Source organism: Syngnathus typhle, linkage group LG2 (genome assembly GCF_033458585.1).
Source record: "Syngnathus typhle isolate RoL2023-S1 ecotype Sweden linkage group LG2, RoL_Styp_1.0, whole genome shotgun sequence".
NCBI lineage: Eukaryota > Metazoa > Chordata > Actinopteri > Syngnathiformes > Syngnathidae > Syngnathus > Syngnathus typhle.
The window spans coordinates 15823488-15843609 of NC_083739.1; the positions used below are offsets into that span (position 1 = coordinate 15823488).

At 41.0% G+C, this 20122-nt stretch overlaps 1 protein-coding gene across 2 annotated transcripts in view; it reads left to right on the plus strand.

The window, feature by feature from the left end:
* The window catches only part of plxna2 (plexin A2), a 139694-nt gene that overhangs the window by 54670 nt on the left and 64902 nt on the right, over positions 1–20122 (plus strand). For both annotated transcript variants that reach the window (XM_061272117.1, XM_061272119.1), the window contains one exon: positions 8602–8736. In XM_061272117.1, coding sequence (XP_061128101.1) covers positions 8602–8736 — 135 coding nt within the window. The remainder of the gene's footprint in view (positions 1–8601; positions 8737–20122) is intronic.

The following is a 20122-nucleotide window of genomic DNA, read 5'->3' on the forward strand; positions in this document are numbered from 1 at the left end:
GTATATATCAAACTCATAGCCTTTCCGAATCCAGTAGCTCTCAGCTTCCAAAAGGTTGGCAACCCCTGGACTAAAGCGTTTCCCTTCAGGGTTAAGGGTAAACATTCTCCACTGTTCACCAGTTAATATTACGACATTATTTGGTTGTTTTGATTATTTGTTTGATTTAATTGCATAATTTCATAAAGCTGTACAGTTTTAGAAATATTGTTTTGAAATTCCAACACATTGAACTAGTTTATGGTTTTTCAAGTTGATGGTCTAGTTAAGTCCCACAGGTCACGGTAATGCACATTTCATACCATTGGCAATCACTCTAATCAATAAAAATAACGTTTTGTCCATCTGTGAACTCTGAATGCTACTTTTAATAGCAACATTAACGCAATTATCTTTCCCTATCACTTGTGTCATTTTCTGCACCAACAGCTCTTGATGCATCAACACTTTCATGGGCAATCAGGCCCGATTGAATTGTATGCAATCAGTGGTTATTCCATCTGATCATCCTCCGCCCGCCCGCCTGACAACTCACAATCGCAAAAGCCCTGGCTATAAACGGGCTTAATTTGTAAAGTGGAGGACACTGTTAAAGCCCTTTGAGTTCCTAAAAGGTTGAAATACACTGTACTGTATTAAAAAAGCCAATTTATCCTTTTAAGCTGATGTGTTCTGATACTGACGGAAATCAATACAAAAAGCAAAAGGTCATCACATGTGATTACTTGGCTACAGAGTCTTGTCTTCCAATCTGGCATTCATGAGCAAAGATGTAAAGTAGGTTAAAGACCTTGTGCGTAAAGCTTGGAGGCAAATCGATAAGCTTTATGTTGCCTGGCCAAAAATATGAAGTAATTACTTGGTATTGACTAAAGGTCATTTCAGTAGATATAGTGGCCTTGGAATTTGTTAAGAAGAGAATTATTATGCTCGAGTGTTGATTCAGACCAAGACAAATTACAACCCTCCTTATTAGACCAGGGTTATAATAGTTTGGGATTTTCCATTCTATTTTATTTTCGACTCGGTTTAGTTAGTTTTAATTCATTTTCCAGCTTTGTTGTGAATTTTGATTGTTTTTTTGTTTGTTTTTTAAATAAAAAATGCTGTTTTAGTTTGGCTTTACAATGGACACTGGCTTCAAATTATGACAACGTTGTTCTCTGTAATATTTTGTTGGGATTGGAAAAAATAGTGAAGGTGTTCTTGGGGTGCACAAAGAAAAGGTCAAAGAGATGTTTTTGTATGCACTGTTATTCACCCTTTACTGTCTTTGCTCTCTCCGCACCCCCATGTTTCTTCCTTGTATCACCACGTACAAGCCTCTCCAATCAGAAGCAGGCTAACATATGACTTATGGGGATCGTATCTTGCACTACAGAAATGCTGTGCTCGTTCGAAGCATCTCACACACACACACACGCACACACACGCACAGCGCAATTCTGCACAGTATTCCCTACTGACACACAAATTCTTCAAGCTGACAGCGGTGATGGATTAGATGCGTTATCGAGACAGAGCGAGACTTTGCTGTGAAGGAAAAAGAAAGAAAGACACACAAGAAGCGGCCGTAATCTGTATTTTAGTCCATCTGAAGTCAAGAAATACAATAGGTACATTTGAAGGCATGTCTGTGTGTGCTTGGTACATTGTAACTATCAGGTTCTGTCAGGTGATTAGATGCTAGTTAGCATTTTATGCTTCTGCATTCTAAAAAAATCATTTTATCCATTGTATCCAGTTGAGATTTGTTGAGTGTTTGTAAACGCATGTATTTATAGCAACAGATGTTACTGCACCATCAGCCAAAAATGATATTTTCCATAATGTTTTATGTCAAAAGGTTGATGAAACTATTGTTATGAATCCCATATTCATAATAGAAACCACATTTATCTCCACATAGTACGTTGCGGTTACCTATGACTATAGGGTTGTTTGCTTGGCTAATGATTCCACTTGCCTAATGATTCCACAATTCCTTTTATGTCAGATACGTTATTATTATTATTATTATTATTATTATTATTATTATTATTATTATTATTATTATTATTATTATTATTATTATTATTATTATTATTATTATTATTATTATTATTATTATTATTATTATCATCAGTAGTGCACAATTATATAAAATATATATATATAATTTATTATATTATTATTATCATGATTATTATTGCAGCAAAACATATATCTCTAAAAATGTATGTTGACCGGGTCGAAATATTTATGTGCAATATTGTACTGGTTTAAAAGTCTTTGAATATTTAGTTCAAGCTATTATTACGTACCATCAGGCATTTTGGGGAATTTCCCTAAGCATGAACACTTTAACAGATGTTTAGTATTATCAGGTCCTGTGGTAGTTAAGTCAAAGGTGGAATCAGTACCCATACAACATGCTGTCATCTGTCACTGTTTGCGGCTCCCAGCAGGGTGGACTGACAAGTTGCCTACCAGCTCCCCTAACAGTTTGATGCAAACCTTCGGTGGCATTGTCACACAAACACACACACACAGTCACCGCCATTGAAACACCCAACCTTCGGTTACAAAACTATACTTTGTGCATAGCTGAGGTGTAAAATCAATCGTGAGTCAATTTTTGCCTATCAGAGGTTTTTAGTCGCGTCTACGTCACTCAATAAGACAAACCATCTAGAGAGTTAAACAGCGGATGTCAGGTTGTTGTTTTTTTACATTATTTTACATTTGTTGAATTACATTATGGTCAAGATAGCAACCTTTTATCTAAGTGAAAATACAGACTCCTCAAAGCTGTCACCACTTTGGCACTTGTCAATCTCCTGCAGGTTGTCAATCTACAATACAATTTTTGTTTCGATAGCGCTTTCACCACAGCTGCCGCCGTAACAAAGCACTTTACAGACCCTATAACTAGCCATCACATTCACTGTCTTTTACTATGGCTGGGCACAATTGCTACGGACAAACTCTTTGGAAGTGCTCGGTAAGGCGCAGTTATTGTGATTGCTCCAAATCCTTCTGACCTGTCCATTTCACAAGCTTCACAACATCACTCGGCTTTATAAACGAGACGTTTTCCTCAGCTAAGCCTCTTCTTTTGGATACTGTAAGTGCCGGGTGTCCGTGCATTGAGAGGAAAAAAAGAAAAAGCTGTGTTCTTTTACAAAGTATACAGTAATCCAGTGTGTGGGATTGGGAAGATAAGGCAAATGTCTCTCACATTGACACCTAAAATGGCTGAACTGGATTAGTGCCAATGCAGGCGATATGGTTGCCGCCATTCGTGGGAGTGGGATTTTTTTTTACCCAGATTCTAAAGTAGTATAGTGGAACACAGAATATAATCAATTCCACAGTGGTGGTCCTGACTGTTTGAATTTAAAATAGATTTTGAAGTTAAAAATTAAGAATGGCCTTTATGAAGTGGAGAGGAAACGGCAAAAGTCTCTAATGGTAATTGAACTCACAAAATCACAAAGGAAACTCACAAGTAAAATCACAATTTTGCCTAAATGTAGCTGTAACACCGGAAATTAATAATGATACGTATAGTATAAAAAATATAATTTTTTGAGGTGTCTAACAGCCTCACCGACTACTGCTGCCCTTTATTTACACCTCTGAATAAGAACTTTGTTAACACCGCCTCCACGTCAAAAACTTTACTCTTCTTCATATTTAGTTGCGATTTTTTCGCGGGCCAAATATAATTACACTGCGGGCCAGAATCCGCTCCCCTGACTTAGATGGTTACTAAGCTGCTCATGGTTCATCATGTAAGGCAGCAGTTTCAACGCGTCATCCTCGCTGGGCGACATTCAAGCTTCCACTGTTTACCATGTACAGTATACTGTCTGTACTATTCTAGGACAAATTACAGGTTTTTCTGTCTTTGCTTTTCTTACTTCCTGGTGTGAGGTGTCAATGTTGAATGTCCTCTATATCGTTGTTTGATTGTGGTTAACCTTTTGCGGGTTACAATCCGCTTGAGTAGCCAAAAGCCGGTGGCCGAGTGCTCGCCTCCTTCAGATGACTGTGTTAATGTTGGCAGCCACCCACGTCCACCAGCATCCACTTGCAAAAAAGCTAACCTTCCTCAAGGCCGAGGTGAGAAAATAGATTTTTCCGAATCTGAAAAGCAAACATCGCTTTAGGTAATGGTGAGCAGCCGTGGTTGTTAAAGCAGAAATATTCTTCACAAACGAAGAAAAGTATCCACTCAGCCAAGCTGCAACATCAGCCAAGCGTCCCGAAAACGAATCATAAGTAATAAGAAACTTCTTGAAAAGCTCAATCAGTCTCACATCTACACTGTTATTTACATTTGAATAAATGGAATACATTTGCTTGCCGCAGGTTATTTTCTTTTTATCTGAGAGTGGCAGCCTCCACGATGCAAAATGCAGACATGCATTTCAAGGCACCGCTACTTTTGCTTTTATTTATTGCTTTGCACTCAGCAAATTGCTTCACACAGTGGGGGAATCACAATCTGGCTGCCTGTTCAAAACGGGCAAGGGCAGAGGGAGCGGAAATGGAATGTGAGCGAAGGCCAATCGGAATTGGAGTTTGGTCAACCTTCAAACGGTTCGGCGGGGTGCTTACATACTCTGATCAAAAGCACCCCTCTGGCTCTGCCGCCTGTAGCCACAAGGAGGGTGCCTCTGATGGCGCTGCCATGGCTTTCCTGCTGCCCATCCCATTGGCCCCCCCAACCGCTTCTTGTCTGCCATACAACTGACTGTAGCACGGTTATCAGTGTTATCAAAATATCGCTAAAAGAAATGACAAAAATCACATGATCGAGAAACCCGATGCACTTTGACTAGTTGGTTTTTGTGACCTCAAGCCTGCGGCAAAGATTTTTCTGATCTGATCTGTATGTATGCTGGGTGGCACAGTGGTGCCCTGACTGACTGGGTCTAACCTTTCATTCATTTACATAGTCATAAAACACAACATTCTGTAAGCATTGAAAGATCAGTCGGAATGCTCTAAATTGGCTGACACTCAATAGGTTCTTTCTCTCTTTGGTCTCTCTAGGCATTGAAAGTGTTAACAACAAAAGTTGTAAAGAGTCCTTAACCGCTGTTACCAACAGAAACAGTTCACTTAGTGTGAAAGCTTCTTTGGATGTGAGTCAGGTCACTTCACCTAACTCCTGATTACTAATTCTTGTCATGCAGCAAGTGAGGGATCCAATCTAAAGTAATCTCACAGTCTCCGTGGTCAATAGAAGCGAAACATGATATTTTATGTCCTTCTAGACTTTTGAGTGCTCTGTAAAAAGTCACTGGCTAATACACTGGCTAATGGCCGTAGTGTATGAGGCTCATGGGGGATCACCTCGCAACACGTTGGGTGGCTCTTTGGGGTTGTGTTCTCCCAAAGCAGAGGGGCGGGACGACAGAAAAAACAACCTTGACACCCAGCGTGTAAAATAAAGCCTAATGGGGCGGAGAGGAGATAGTTTGAGGTACAGTTAATGGAGGGTTTTTTTGGCACTGGATTCACTTACACAGGTACTACAAGATGGTAGCATGAGAGTAAAGTGGTGTGGTTAAGAGTGTGTTTTGCACTGAATTATTTTTGGTCCAATAGTCCAGTAAACATTGGTTCCTCCGTTTCCATTTTCCCCTTGCACGCCTCTTTCGCCCACCCAGAGGTGGTCCTGTGGAACGGCTTCACATGCTACAAATATGCCCGCATGGCCGTTGGTATGTGTTTGTGTCTGTGTGAATGAAACGTTTTTTCCATAAATTACAGTTACTATAAAAGATCAACTTGGTATTATGAATAGCCACTGGATGTGGGTGTATGAATTGGTCAAGGCCAGGCAAAGTACCACAAGAGTCCGTAGGTGTCTAAAAACTTTCCTTTCCTACAGTTTTATTCACATTAAAGCATTCCACAAACAAGCTAGAAATAAAATGAGAAAAATAAAAGCTTTATTCTCCAATAAATCAAAACAGAATGTAAAAAATATTATGATGGGGTGGATATAATAATGTCACTTTAGCAGGAGTCCCTGTATAGAAGCATCGTAAGTGCCACAACCAACTTTTCATTTAATATGACTAATCATCATCAGTCTGTGTGTGTGTGCGTGTGTGTGTAACTGATAAACTTGAAATTCACTGTGGGGGTGCCTGGGGTTTGAAGGTCAGGTGAATTGTGATCCTTGGTGCCGGCTTACAAGGACACACATTTCTGCTCCTACAATGTACGCACACTTTAGCCATGTCGGACATGCTTTATGGACAAGATGGCGCTCCCATGACCCCGCCCCCCCCCGCACGGCCACAGTGTTCACACACATATGGTTTTCACACGTCGTATTGTTTTATAGCGTTGGGATTTTTCATAGTCAGCAGACTACTTCCTGGTTGATGGAGCATTATGAACAGATGGAAACTGCCGTTATGAGTCTGGTGGACGCGTTCAGTGATGCTATTGTGAAAATAAATACAAAAGTGTAAATACAATGAAAGTAAATACACAAAAGTGCTCCCACCCTCCCGCTGCATCGTCTCTTGACTGACTTACGACCTTGACGTTCCCCTCTGTGATGCTTTATTGAGTTTCGGCCTGCTTTCTGATGCTGTGAGCATCTAAATAGATGGATGAACGTTCAGGCGGAGGGAGGCTGGCGGCCATAGTCGAATGATAGAGCCATCAGCTTTCACGGGGGAGGGAAGGGCCGGCGATATTTCACGTGAAGAGACATCGCGTATGCGTCGGAAACCTCGTGTTGCCCTTCAAGATTTACATTCGTCCATCGCGTTTGGGAACTGTGCTGGTATCCGGTTACGTGAGTCTGTGGGGGTAGGGGTGGGGGTTATATGGCATGGCTATTCCCACTGTTTTTGTGGTAACTTAGCCTGTAGTTCCAAGTTTTATTGGGGCTAGGCCATCATCCATCAGGCCGATGGAAGACAAACAGAGCTAAGATTTCTCAAAGGCCTAATAATATCAGCTAATAATTTAGTGGTAACCCCATCCTGCATTGCAGGGGTCAGCCAGTCACCTCCTCCTTGAGAGTAAATCACTAAAAGAAAAAGTGAATGCGCACCAAGCATAAAACTGCCCCCCACCTACCGCCTCGCTGCTCTTTCTTTACAAGATTTAAAGACCGTTGACAGACTCTGCAGATGGAGACAGTTCCCCCACCCTTTGCAATCTTTAGTTTCACTTTTGCAACAGCAGACGAGAGCGCATTTTAAAAGCAAGCGCATTTTAAAAGCAAGCACACGCAAACAGGCACACGCGCACACACAAGGAAAAAAAAAAACAATCCCGGAGCTTTAACTTGGCTACTGTTGATGCCTTTCGGGCTTTTGACAATGTGGAGTACTAATTAAGTAGATTAAACATATCTTGGCACTCTCAGATATTCTGCTAATCAGTGCAATCAAACAGAAAAAAAACGTTTTTTTCTTACAAACATTGCCTGTGTAGAATAAGATGAGGAATACAATTTGCTTATTTGTTAATGTGGGTGGTGTTAGCAAACAAGATTTGTAGATGTTTCTTGGCAGTGTATCATGCGGTATATATGATGGGTTCCTATATGCTAGAACGAGCCCCCCTTTTCTTTTCATTTATTATGAACATGATAGTTGATGGAAAATCTATATTTTCCATTGCATCCTACTATCTCGACTCACTTCTTTGGAGCTTTAGTTTCCTTGGTGTGGAGAGGTCAGCTTACTGACTTCAAATGGCAAAAAAAAAGACTTAGATAATGTCAGCAGTGAAGTGAAACAAGGACTTTTATTGTCACCTTTGTACTTACTAGTATCTAAGGGGGTCCCGATCTGATAATGATATTTGATGTCAGTTTGACATCAGCCCAAAAAACCTTTGGTATATATCGATCTCCTCTTATGATTTTAGCATTGATTTACAAGCAGTCCATTCCAGATTCTGCCCCTGCTCTTCTATCCAGCAATGTCTGGACCTAGCATGAGTTTGGATTTATGCAACCCAAATATTTGGATTATTGGGCCATATTTTCTCATATCTACTGTTGCTGACTATTGTTCTTTGTTTGAATAGTATCACTTGATCAGGACACTTCCAACATTTGACACACCCTTTAAAGTGCATACAAATTGGATTGGCTTTGACCTAGTAGATTAAGTGCATACCAAAAAAATAATAATAATAATGTATATTCCCTACTGATATCATATCAGACTGTTTCTGACAGTACAGTATCGGTATTGTATCGAACATGAAAAAGTTGTATCGGAATACGCAGCAGCACGTGATCTTAAAATGTTCTGGGACTTCTTGGTGGTTGATATGTAACCAAGCCAGCGTAGGTCGTCTCAAGGCAAAGGAATCCTCATGCATTTTTATTTGTCAAGGCCAAAGCACTTCAAATTGCTTGTCATTCCTCTCAAAGTTCCAATTTTCAAGATTTTTTTACAACCTCTCTGCTCAATGTCAAAGAAAGAGCTCCTCTGTACTATTGCTATAATTAGCTTGACATTTGACATTTGACAAATGACATTTGACAGATGACTGCTGCAGTGCACGGGGTACACTTTTTAGGCCGTCCGTGTCCTTAATGCTCTTCATTGTCTTTCTCCTCAGATTCGCATTGACGGCCCTCCTCATGGAGGTGTCCAGTACGAGACGGTGTCCATCATGAAAGACGGCAGCACCATTCTCCGAGACATGGCGTTCTCCCTTGACCGCGCTTACCTTTTCGTCATGTCTGAGAGACAAGTAAGTGGCGCAAACTCGCAGCCGTCTTTGCTCGCATCTTAGTAAAAAGTGCGAGCAGGAAACGGATACCGCCTTGGCCTCCCCTAACAACATGGGTACAAATCGGCTATAAATAACCTGGGTGGCACAGCAGGGGACATTGTGGCAGCATTTGATAATGAAGGCGAACAATGAGGGCAGGCTGGAAGAAAGAAAAAGATGAGGAAGACGAGTGAAGAAAGAGAGCGACAACAGAAATGAAGGGTGACTACGTCACAGAGCCTGATGAGAGAAAGAGGGATGATTGTGAAAGGGGCCGTTAAGGTCGCCCGTGTACTCGTCTTATCAAGCGACACAGCAACATCCGGTGAAGAGCAACCCATTACTGACACGAGACAGACGTGGCGAGAGGTGACAGTGCAAGGGTGATTGATCACACAAATGTTAATAACATGTGATTAGACAGGCAGAGTTTACCTTTTGGGTCTATATTAAGGATGTTTGCATTATGAGTGTAGTGGACAGGCTGATGGTCAAATTATGGATATAGACAGAGAGAGATCGTCTTCATGTAGCAAGCAACCGCCCAGAGCAAACAGGTTAGCGCATGGCAGTGGCACTTTCCACTTCCACTGCTTCATCATTTCCCGGGAGATAAGCGACTGACACAAATAGCTGTGGGGTGTGTGATTTGTTTTATTTCGCACAAAAAAAAAAGATTTCACACTGAAAAAAACACACAGCTTTGTTTTAGTCAGTGTTTGCCTGCTAGGAGTGTAAAAATAAAAGTGTCACGTTGAATCTCATCCGCGGCAGCTCAGATGCAAACCGCGTCGCTTCTGACCTGAACAAACAAATTTGCACCTTGAATCGCTTTGATTCACGCTTGCTGAGGAAGACTTTTGGTTTTACAGCCATAAATTTGAAGGTTGCACTAGTGTTTGTTTTTGCTGACTGTATGTGTGCCACTGCATGGGTGGAGCAGTTCAAATGTGATGTTGGATAGAATGAATGTGTTGCCCACAATGACAGCTAAGGACAGCTAATGAAATGGGGCAGCTGGATTAGTGACAATGCAGGTATTTAATCTAAAAAATTCATGGTTTTTCATATGTCAGAAATGTCAGCAGTGGAGTGTGTTTCAAATGACACGACCCTATTAACACAACTGACAACAATAAAGTTTTGAAAGCAGGATAGAAAACGGATGGATGGATATAAAGAGATTAGCATGGTTAGCGTGGCTCTTGTTCACATTCCAGCGGTTATGTATATCAGAACCAGCTAACAATTTTACCTCTTTCCATCAGCAGTTTTTCCATCAGTAACCCCCCCCCCCACCACACACACACACACAAGCAGCTTGATGGGTTAGATTTCCGCATTATGCAACACAAGTTTATTTGCACGTCAGGCTTTGCATTATATCTGTGATGAAGTTGTGGTCGAATGCATGCATCCGACTTGATATTGGAGCAGCGCAAGTGAAGGTAAAGCCTGAAGGCGACACTGCGAGCATAGCAATGCAAACTCAGCCATGAGGAAGTGTTGCAACAGCAGAGAAACTATCCAGCCATTCATGTGAACAAAAGCAAACTTCTGGTCGGATGAAACCGCAAGTCCTCACGCGAGATCCCAAATGTTGCTTTGCACTGGTTTCCACTTAATAATAATCTAATAATTGTATAGAAGCGGCACACGAACTGTGCAGTACTGCTTGAGCTTTGGTGTCTGTGCTTTGCTCAAGGGCACCTCAACAGTAATCACACTAGCGTCTCTCCAAATCCACAGCGGGACTTGAACTGTGACATTCCGGTTCCCAATATCATACAATTAGAATACCTATTGCTGCCCTGCATGTGGTTTCTACACCATCTTGGGAGGTGGCAAGATATTTTCCCGAGCATTTACCTCCATTTAAACGTTAAAAAGCTAGGTCATTAAAGGTGCAGGCATTCCGGTTCGTGTATCCAACGGCATGACAGGTTCCCAAACAAAGACAAGTTTGACTCTAAAGTCTTATTCCATATTTACAAAATCCTTTATTCCCGTCTATTCGGCAGATGAAACAAGCTTTTGATGTGAAGTCGCTAAGTGCGAGTGGTGTGAATGAGAAGCGATGTGGCATTAGCATTCATCACATACGCTCCCTCTGCCAGACTTGTTCTCCAGAAGCAGACAAACGTACGCATATAGTTCAGGCTTGTGTTCAAGGGTACCACTCAAGCGTTGCTCCAGACAGACAGCTTATGATTATATTGTTTTAAACAACTACTGTTTTTTTCATGTGCTTTTACTGGCAGTATTGCTATCAATGTCCAATATCAGGATGTGCATATATCAATTTGTGTGTGCTCGTGCGTGTGTATATGCGTGTGTATCTATTGTGTATCTATTGTGTATCTATTGTGTATCTATTGTGTATCTATTGTGTATCTATTGTGTATCTATTGTGTATCTATTGTGTATCTATTCTGTATCTATCTATCTATCTATCTATCTATCTATCTATCTATCTATCTATCTATCTATCTATCTATCTATCTATCTATCTATCTATCTATCTATCTATCTATCTATCTATCTATCTATCTATCTATCTATCTATCTATCTATCTATCTATCTATCTATCTATCTATCTATCTATCTATCTATCTATCTATCTATCTATCTATCTATCTATCTATCTATCTATCTATCTATCTATCTATCTATCTATCTATCTATCTATCTATCTATCTATCTATCTATCTATCTATCTATCTATCTATCTATCTATCTATCTATCTATCTATCTATCTATCTATCTATCTATCTATCTATCTATCTATCTATCTATCTATCTACTCACATACATATATACAGATGCGTAATGTTTATTTAATTATTGCCAGTCATCTGATATTTATGAAGGAATATGAACATATACAAGTAGTCTGGTTACAGTCACTCTTGCACAATACTGCTATATTTAAAAATATTTTTCATAATTTAGTTTCAGAATACTCCACACTGAATTTTGTTTTGTTTGTCATTCCATAAGTTCCCAATTTATTTTCTGTTTGCCAATTTAGCAAACGTGTTGAGGCTGGCACTGTTTATTTGTTACTGTCACCATGCAGGCAACATGGGTTCAGTTCCCACTCAATGCTGTTGTGAAGGCGAAAGGTCATCTGCATAAATCAGCATGGAGAGGTTCCAACTCCGCCGTGACCACATATGTACATGATATGAAAACTGGATGGATGAATGCATCGATTCACTTGGCAGACTTTATATCAGCTTGTCTATAAAAACATGATGGGTGATACGAATGAGTCAGTTCCATAATCTTAAATTTCAGACTAGTGATGTCAAATGTCAGACAGCAACGCGAGAAGAAGTCTGGCATCCAGGACCACATCACGACCACCATCATTTTTCTGAGCGAGCCAGCGAGCCAGCGAGCGAGGCCAAGTGCTTGCTGAGGGGAGGCGGCGAGAACAAAGCAGGGATGATATCAAACACAAAGCAGGACAGATTTTGGCTCCAGTTGCATTTCCTACTCGGAATAACAAAGAGGGTCTCTCCGTAGGAAGGACTTGGTACAGAAAGAGACCGAGAGGAAAAGAGAGAGAAATATTCACACTCACTTCTCAATCCTGCTTGTGTGTGTTTTGTGCCTCAACATCACACACCAACCACAAACCACATGGCCCTCTGTTTTCATTTGCATAGATACCGACACAGTGCACCAGCTCGCACACATGAGACTAACAGATTTCAAATGATTTTATAGAATGTTTTGTCACGTGATTATTAGCCTCTGTTCAAGCAAATTTTATATCGTTAATCTTCATTTCCACTAAAAGGTACAATAGAGTTCAATTACCATTACAATCTAGAATCTTATTTCCATTGTAGTCCATCCTAACACACAAGGGACTATTTTGACTGTCAATCGATCAATCAACAAAAAGCAGTCAGTGCCCGGCGCCACACTCCACAAGCTAACCAAAGATTACAACTCTCACATCTACAACAGCTCTCCAGTGAACGGGAACTAAAAAGAGGGACAGGGATTTGTGATTTAATGCAAATTTGTAGCCAAAGAGCCAACAAGAACCATGGCCACTGAAAATGAAAATCATTGTTGCATAGTCAGCATTTAATCACAATTGGCGTGCAGTTACACTGCCAACTACTGGTTTGGGCATTTGCCATCCAATATTAAATTGAATTTTATTCATTACTTTACATTGCAGACAGCACAAGAACCACTTGGCTCTTTTGTTGTTCAGTACAATGCAGCCTGTTGGGATAAATAGCGCCAGTTACTCCTGCTCTCTTTCTATCGGACTTTTGATTGTCAATATGTCTATGAGATTTTTTGTTCCCTTTTGTGGTGACTGTTCTCTGCTTTCATGGCTGCAGGCAAATCGCACACGGTGGAGAATAATCAGTGAGTGTGTTAAGTGTCAGTTGCTTTGGTCAGCGGCGAGTGCGGCGAGCCAAGTCTGTGATGTATTATTCATGATGAAATTTTACATCTGAAAGGATTTTGAAGTGGTACACGAAGGATGGACCGTAAGGTTTTTGAAGCACAGTCTTAATAAAGCTCAGTTATTGGTGTGAAGGATATTTTATTTTTTCCAATGTTTTAAAATAAGTTGCAGTCTTGGCTGTGGACTGAGTAATTGAAGCCTTTTCCCCCACTAGGGGATAATGTAAATAAAAATAATCGGTCTAGGGTCAAACTTTGGCTGAAATAAAGGTTTTTCTTAACTGTGAGATTTAACTGTGAAGCATTTTACAATTCTTAAATGCCATTAAGCATGGAACAATGTTAGCCCCTGTATATCAAAGCAATCGCCGGTCATATCAGAAAGAAGTTTAAAAAAAAAAGTAAAATAGACTTAGGGAGCTCTATTTTTGTGACTAGTATAAATTCTACACAGTGGGTGGGCCCACTCTGTGCAGAAGGGGATTAGAGCTGCTGTTGGTAAATTCACAGATGAGTAGAGGCCACCAGATCTCAAAGAGGGAGGGTTGCACCGCTGTGGAGGTGCTCACACTGAGATGCCGGATAGAGGACCAGACTTTCGTTTCCCCCCGCCTCATAGAACTGCTCCCATGCCCGAGTTGCATTCTGCTTGAATGGTGAAAGTGAAAACACCTAGTAGGGTTGTAATATAGACACAGTTGCCACACGGTGGGCTTTCTCATCCATGTGTTGCTGTCAATCTCTTTAGCACACATTAAACCACCCCACCATTTCCATCCTTTTCTGACCTGGTTTCATGAAATGCCGACATTCCTACTCAAAGATTATCAGAAAATAAAGGACCTTTTCCCCCCACCCAACCATGGCAATTTCTCCCAGGTGCTCAGCTGTGAAATTTGAAATCCATGCATGGTTTCTCTCCTTTTTCTTTTTTGGTTTAGTCATTTTGTATGAAGCTTCTTGTCAACCTATTCCCTCTTTCAAGCTCCCCAGCCATTCTCACTGTGGGCTCCCTTTATCGACCTTCCCTCTCCTCTGAACCCCCCACTCTTCACACACACACACACACGCACATGCCGCAAGAGCTTTGTTTGGTTGGTGTGGGTAGATTGGAAGGAAATTGGTTCAGCGGTTACTAAGGCATGAGGAATCAGAATTCATTCACACATTATCCAGGATTATAGCTGGCACGGCTCGTCATGTATGTATTAATGGCCTCGGAACACACTTGTGTTCCAGGATACAATTCAAAATCAACAATGACGTTCCACTGATGCGGAATAATCATCAATGAATGTTTGAGGAGAATAGGCCAGGCAAGGCATGTTTACTTGTAGAGCACAAGTAGCCTACACAAGGCAAGTCACAATTTTTTAAATCTACACAAAATGACAAGAAAGCAGAGTAAATCATGACATAAAAAGAAACTACACATTCATTAATTCAAATAGAAGTGAGGATAAAGAATAAAGTACCTTTACCTCTCTCACTTTCTGCCTGGATTCCATCATTGTAAGAATTGACACAGCCCATAACTGAAATGCAACTTCACCGTGTTGAAATCTTACAGCAGGAGATCACAACCAGAGTTTCTCAGAGCCTGAGAAGATTCAAATGGATACACATTAAGCAAGGGCAAAGAATGGAGTACTCATTGGGCTTATATGTTCCGATATCCTGATACAAGTTACAACTCAAACATCATCATTCTGGATGTACAGCGGCTGTTTTATAGCTCGTTCAAAAAGTTGGCTGTTACAGTCGTTTAACCTGCTGGAGACAAATACATGGATTAGTACCACAATATGCAAAAGTCAACAACCAAAATCCTAAGCCGAAATACAAACTCAGGGACCTTTTTTCTTCGAGGCAAAACTGCTTACCACCAACCCAGTAATCATTCACCAAAGAGAGATGATGAAATTCTAATCTTCTTGGCCTGTCCTTGAATTCTAATGAGCAAACTTTCAAAGCAGCAATAACCCTAACCAAGGGTAGATTTATACGACATTGTTCCAGTGACAAAATTCAGTAGTTTTCTTTTTTTTTTTGTTAACAATTGTCAGGCAGCGGAACTACAAAACAAAGAATGAAATCCTCACACTCAAGCCATTTCCAAGTGTGAATCGAAAGCAGATTCGATACCTGCCTGCCTGATACCTCATCAATGCTAGCCTAACGAAATTTGAATATGCCAGTTGTTGACATATGCATAATAGCAACTGCCCAAACAACACAGAAACAGCTGCTTTAAAACAAATATTCAGGAGAAGCGTAGAAGGTTAAATATGGTATACTACAGGTACGTATATAGATGATTGAAATGGTAGATGGCAGCCAGCCGCGTAATACCAAGCTTACTGTCACTTAAAATTATGGGTCCGTGACTCAGTCCAGATGAACAAAATGGTATCTAAGATATTTATTCCTGTATTTTATTTTTCATATCAGTGTTGCCTTTTCCTGGTGTTGACGGTTGTGTAGTTTTTTTCCTACATGTACGTACGTGAATGCAGCTTGTTTCATGTGTTGAGTAACAGTAAACACACTGCTATTGGACATGTGTCACTTTAAAATACTCATGGCTGTCAAAACAAATCTGAAATAGGGACTAAATCAAAATAAGGTGTTGAACAGATAAATCCAGCACATGGTCCACATACTGTAGATATGTTTTTTTTTTACTGCCAGACCCTATTTCAAGATTGAAAACCAGATTCTAGATTGAAACTGGCTGGTACAGTCTACTTGTTTTTGGCCTGTCCTTGGTACTCTTAGGACAGACAGACTGCCCTCTTTGGCTTGCGCTGGCCCCAGGGCAATGTGGCTGGTTTTCAGCTGCCAGAGAGTGAACAAGCCCAGTGCCTTTGACCTTTGGCCTCTGTCACGTTCTGACAAGAGTTTCAGTGAGCTGACATCCCAAGACACACAAAAAAAGAAGCAGTGCTTGGTATGAAAGAGGTCAGTGGAATGTGAATTCTGCTGGAGTGGCGGGGGTCATAAGTCACTCTGGTACATGTTGATCTTTCTAGTTCCCATGTTGTTTACTTACAGTTGCACATGTACGTAGTATGTCCACTCTATGGCTGATGATTTACTTGACATTTTGAAAAAAACATAGGTAGAAATATATGAATAACATTTTATTCATTTGAAACATGGCTTGTGGCACCAAAATGATCAACTCGTAAAAGGTCCATGCAGAGTAAAACATCAAACATGCAGTGATGCTAAAGCCTTTCCAGTGCACTTTTTTGTAATTTGCTAAAGACAAAAGAAATGCTGCAATGTTTCATATGTGCCAATATAAAGTCCATTTGCGTAGTCATCTAGCACAATCTCAGTGTGCCCTTTTCTGACTTTGCTCTGGAAGAGACAACAATCTCTGTGACAGCAGGTCTCGGCTTTGATTGATAGTCCCCAACGTTGTCGTGTGCATGCGATCCGATTGGTGGCCGTGATAGACGAGGCTCAGCAAATCAATCGCACTGCCGCTTCCTTGTCCAGGTGCTTTAAGATCGAGGGTGGTCTGCGAGATTTTTCGCAATTTCGCTGACAGGAGGCTCGCTTGCTATTGACACCTGAACAAATTAGGACAAATTCCCTCGTCGATACACTCATCCATTATTATTAATGATACCATTTGCCTTTTCATTCTAATGAGGGCACTTTTTTTTTTTTTTTTAAGTCGTTCCACTGTCTCAACCGTGTTACCCCAAGCCTCTTAAAGAACTCCAGACTGGAAATGAAAGATTTCTAAATGTTGCTGTAAATATCGAAGTTTCAAATTTGTGTGTCATTGCAATGCAATATGGCTGCTTTAATGTATGTACAATAGATCAGGTCAGGGGTTAAGGGAAGCTTGCCGCTAGCTGAGTCGATTCATCAAACCGAAGGGGGACACCACAGGGTGGGCGAGGTCACTTACACAGAGCCCCTCACTCATTTTCATATAGCGTCTGTCTGCTCAAGCACCGCTTGTCATTTATTTCATGATGATCGATTCATGCGTCCTACCCCTTTTTGTGCGGGTCCTAGTGGTCTTGTACAAGTTTGCGTGTCAGCCTCTGTTCCCCGGGTGCGGGCCGATCAGACAAAGGCGCTTGATTCATTTGCATGAGTAGGCATTGTTAATTGACTTAAGGCAGGATTAGTGCTAATCAGGTTTTCTGCCCTGTAACCAGTGGCCAATCCTAACCTCATTAGTGGAGGGGAGTGCATCCCATCAGCCCCCCATCAGGCAGTTAATTGGTAGAAACCTGAGCACCCAGTTGCCTGTATGAAACTCATCCAACAACCTATCTTGAGCCTTCTCTTTCACTTTCCTTGTAAACTAGCCAAGGTCAACAATAGACATTAAGCGCATATATAGCGGTAGCAGAACGCAGGCTGCAGCAAGGCCGACAGCATCGTTCAGACTGCGTGTTAGCAATACTGTGTAGATTTGCAAGCCTCTGTACCATCGCCAGACATTGTATACGAGCAAGACTGGAGGTGTTAACAAGACTGAGAGATAGCAAGACCGTGGGTGCCAAAGACACTTTGGTGGTGAGTCAAACCTGGTGTGCAGTGTAGTAGTGGGATGTATTTGGCATATGGTGTACATGGTGTCCTGTTTACATGTAATGTAATATATACATACTTGGCCTGTCGTGTGGAATATAGTACAGTATCTGCTTGTGTTGTATGTAGTTGATGAGCAGCATGTAATATTTTTGTTATTTGTAGTGTATATTTGGCGGTGTTGTAGTCTCCGTATTATGGTTGTGTGCTGTACTGTCGTTGACATGTAATGCAGTGTCTATGTGGCGTATTGGCATGTATTTTTTTGTCCTTTTTTGTACTATTTGTGAAATATAGTGTATAGTTGATGTATTATGTAGTATAGAAGTGACAAGTATCTGATATTATATATTAGCTTCATCATCATGTGTGTCACTGTGAACTTCACTACATCAGCACTGACCTCAGGGCACGAGATTACACACACACAGTAACCTCCGAGTGACATAATAAGGGCTAACGAGGGAAAGGATACTTGACACTCAGACTGTATGACACTTTTGTTGTGCGTTACTATGGTGGCCAAGACTCACACACAATTGTATGTACTGCGTCACCTGGTTACACAATAGTCAACTTTCCGTCCTTGGGTAATGTATTGAAGAGAGTATGTGTGTATATATACCCTTACTAAGAATCCATCTTGCCACATTAATCAGCTTCATAATTAAGAGCTGTGTGTCTGTCAGCCACCTTCATGCACCCTCCTCTTCCCATCCCCTTAATTTCTGTCTGTCTGACTATTTAATGGCACAGTATTTTTTTTTCCCCTCCGTAACTGTCTCCCACCCTTTCCTTGGTCTGTGCAAAATGGGGCTGGCATTTATTGTGGGACTAATGGTGGCGTTTCACTGCTCCTAATTTTAGACTTTAATTGCAATAATTATTTACAAGCCTAATTAGAGCCCATAGAAAGTCAGACAGACAGGAGCAGCTGAATGGACCATAACTGGATTGGGGGGGTGGGGTGGGGGGCTTGTCGGGCTTTCAGCGATGTAATGTGCGGGCGGTCATGTGATATGGTTTGTTGGTTGAGCTCATTTAATGATTTGTCCATGCCAGCATGCGTGGTTGAGATTTGTGTATTTTACACCCATTTATTGATTTATTTATGTCATTATCATCTTATAGTGGAAATAATAGAAATAATATGTCAGAGGTTGTGCAGCCATCATTTTTCTCTTCTATACTGTGCCTTTTTAGTGCATGGAATAATTTTGTTCAGGCTGGGTGTAATATGGTTACAGTCCTTTTGTTTCTAATCGTTGAATAAATTATTGCTAATTTTGGTATTAAATTATTGTGTTATTCTTAGTAAAAAAGATATGCAATCAGCACTATGTATAAATTAGATGGGCCACTTGAAGTTTTCTTAGTTTGTTTGTTCTACAAGGTGATAGCTAGATTCAGATGTTGTGGGAACGCTATATTTAAAAATGGAACTGCAAGCTTGAGTAGTGGCCACCAACAGCGTATATTGCAGCCCGGCCTTAATTACTCACCCAAGACTTATTATTACTTTTCCACTGTGATTATAAGTATGCCTGCTTCAGTCCACACCTGATTCCTTCCGATTGGCTTTTAAAGATGGATTTTTTTTCTTCTCTTACCCTGGAGAGAGGAGCTAAGGCTTGTAAAACAGCTCTATTTGTCTGGACGTATTCATCGAGTGCACTTGATGCATTGTTTGTGCTATGGCCAATACCCGATAATCTGTACGTGTCCTCTAACGGCTCAGCAAACAGTCGTCTGCTTGACGGGATGAAATCCTTCCGTCTCCCCAATGGATCAACATGTATATGTATTATTCTGTCTTTTCCAGCCCCGTCTTCTTCCTTTTTCATCTGTCCTGTCAACATAGCATCCAGGGGGAGGTCTCAGCCCCACATTGCCGGTCTTCTCTCCTGTAGCTCCCTTTGGCAAAACTGTCAGTGTGAGCGTCGGTGATGGATGCCGTGTCGCAGACTCTGTGTGTGTCTGCATCTTTCTCTGGTTCACTAGTATTTTCTTTCACTTTTAGACTTTGGACAAGATGTTGGAGTGCGTCAGTGGGAGTTTCTGTCCATTTGTGAGGTTGAAGGCCGCTGATTTTGGAGGGCCCGCTAACTTGTAATTGCATTTCAAGTTTTTTTTTTTTTTTTTTACTTCTTGAGTTCACACCCTCAAAGAATGGTCTGGTTTCAGAAGTAAGGACAAGAATTTCCACAAACACTTTTAACATTAAGCAGGAATTTGGGGGAAAGTAATTTTCCACACATTAATGACAGGGCCGTGGGGGCCATTGGGAATTTCTAGATAATGTACAGGATGAGCCCCCCACCACCAACAACAACCCCCCCAATCGAATGCTGTCAAGAGCT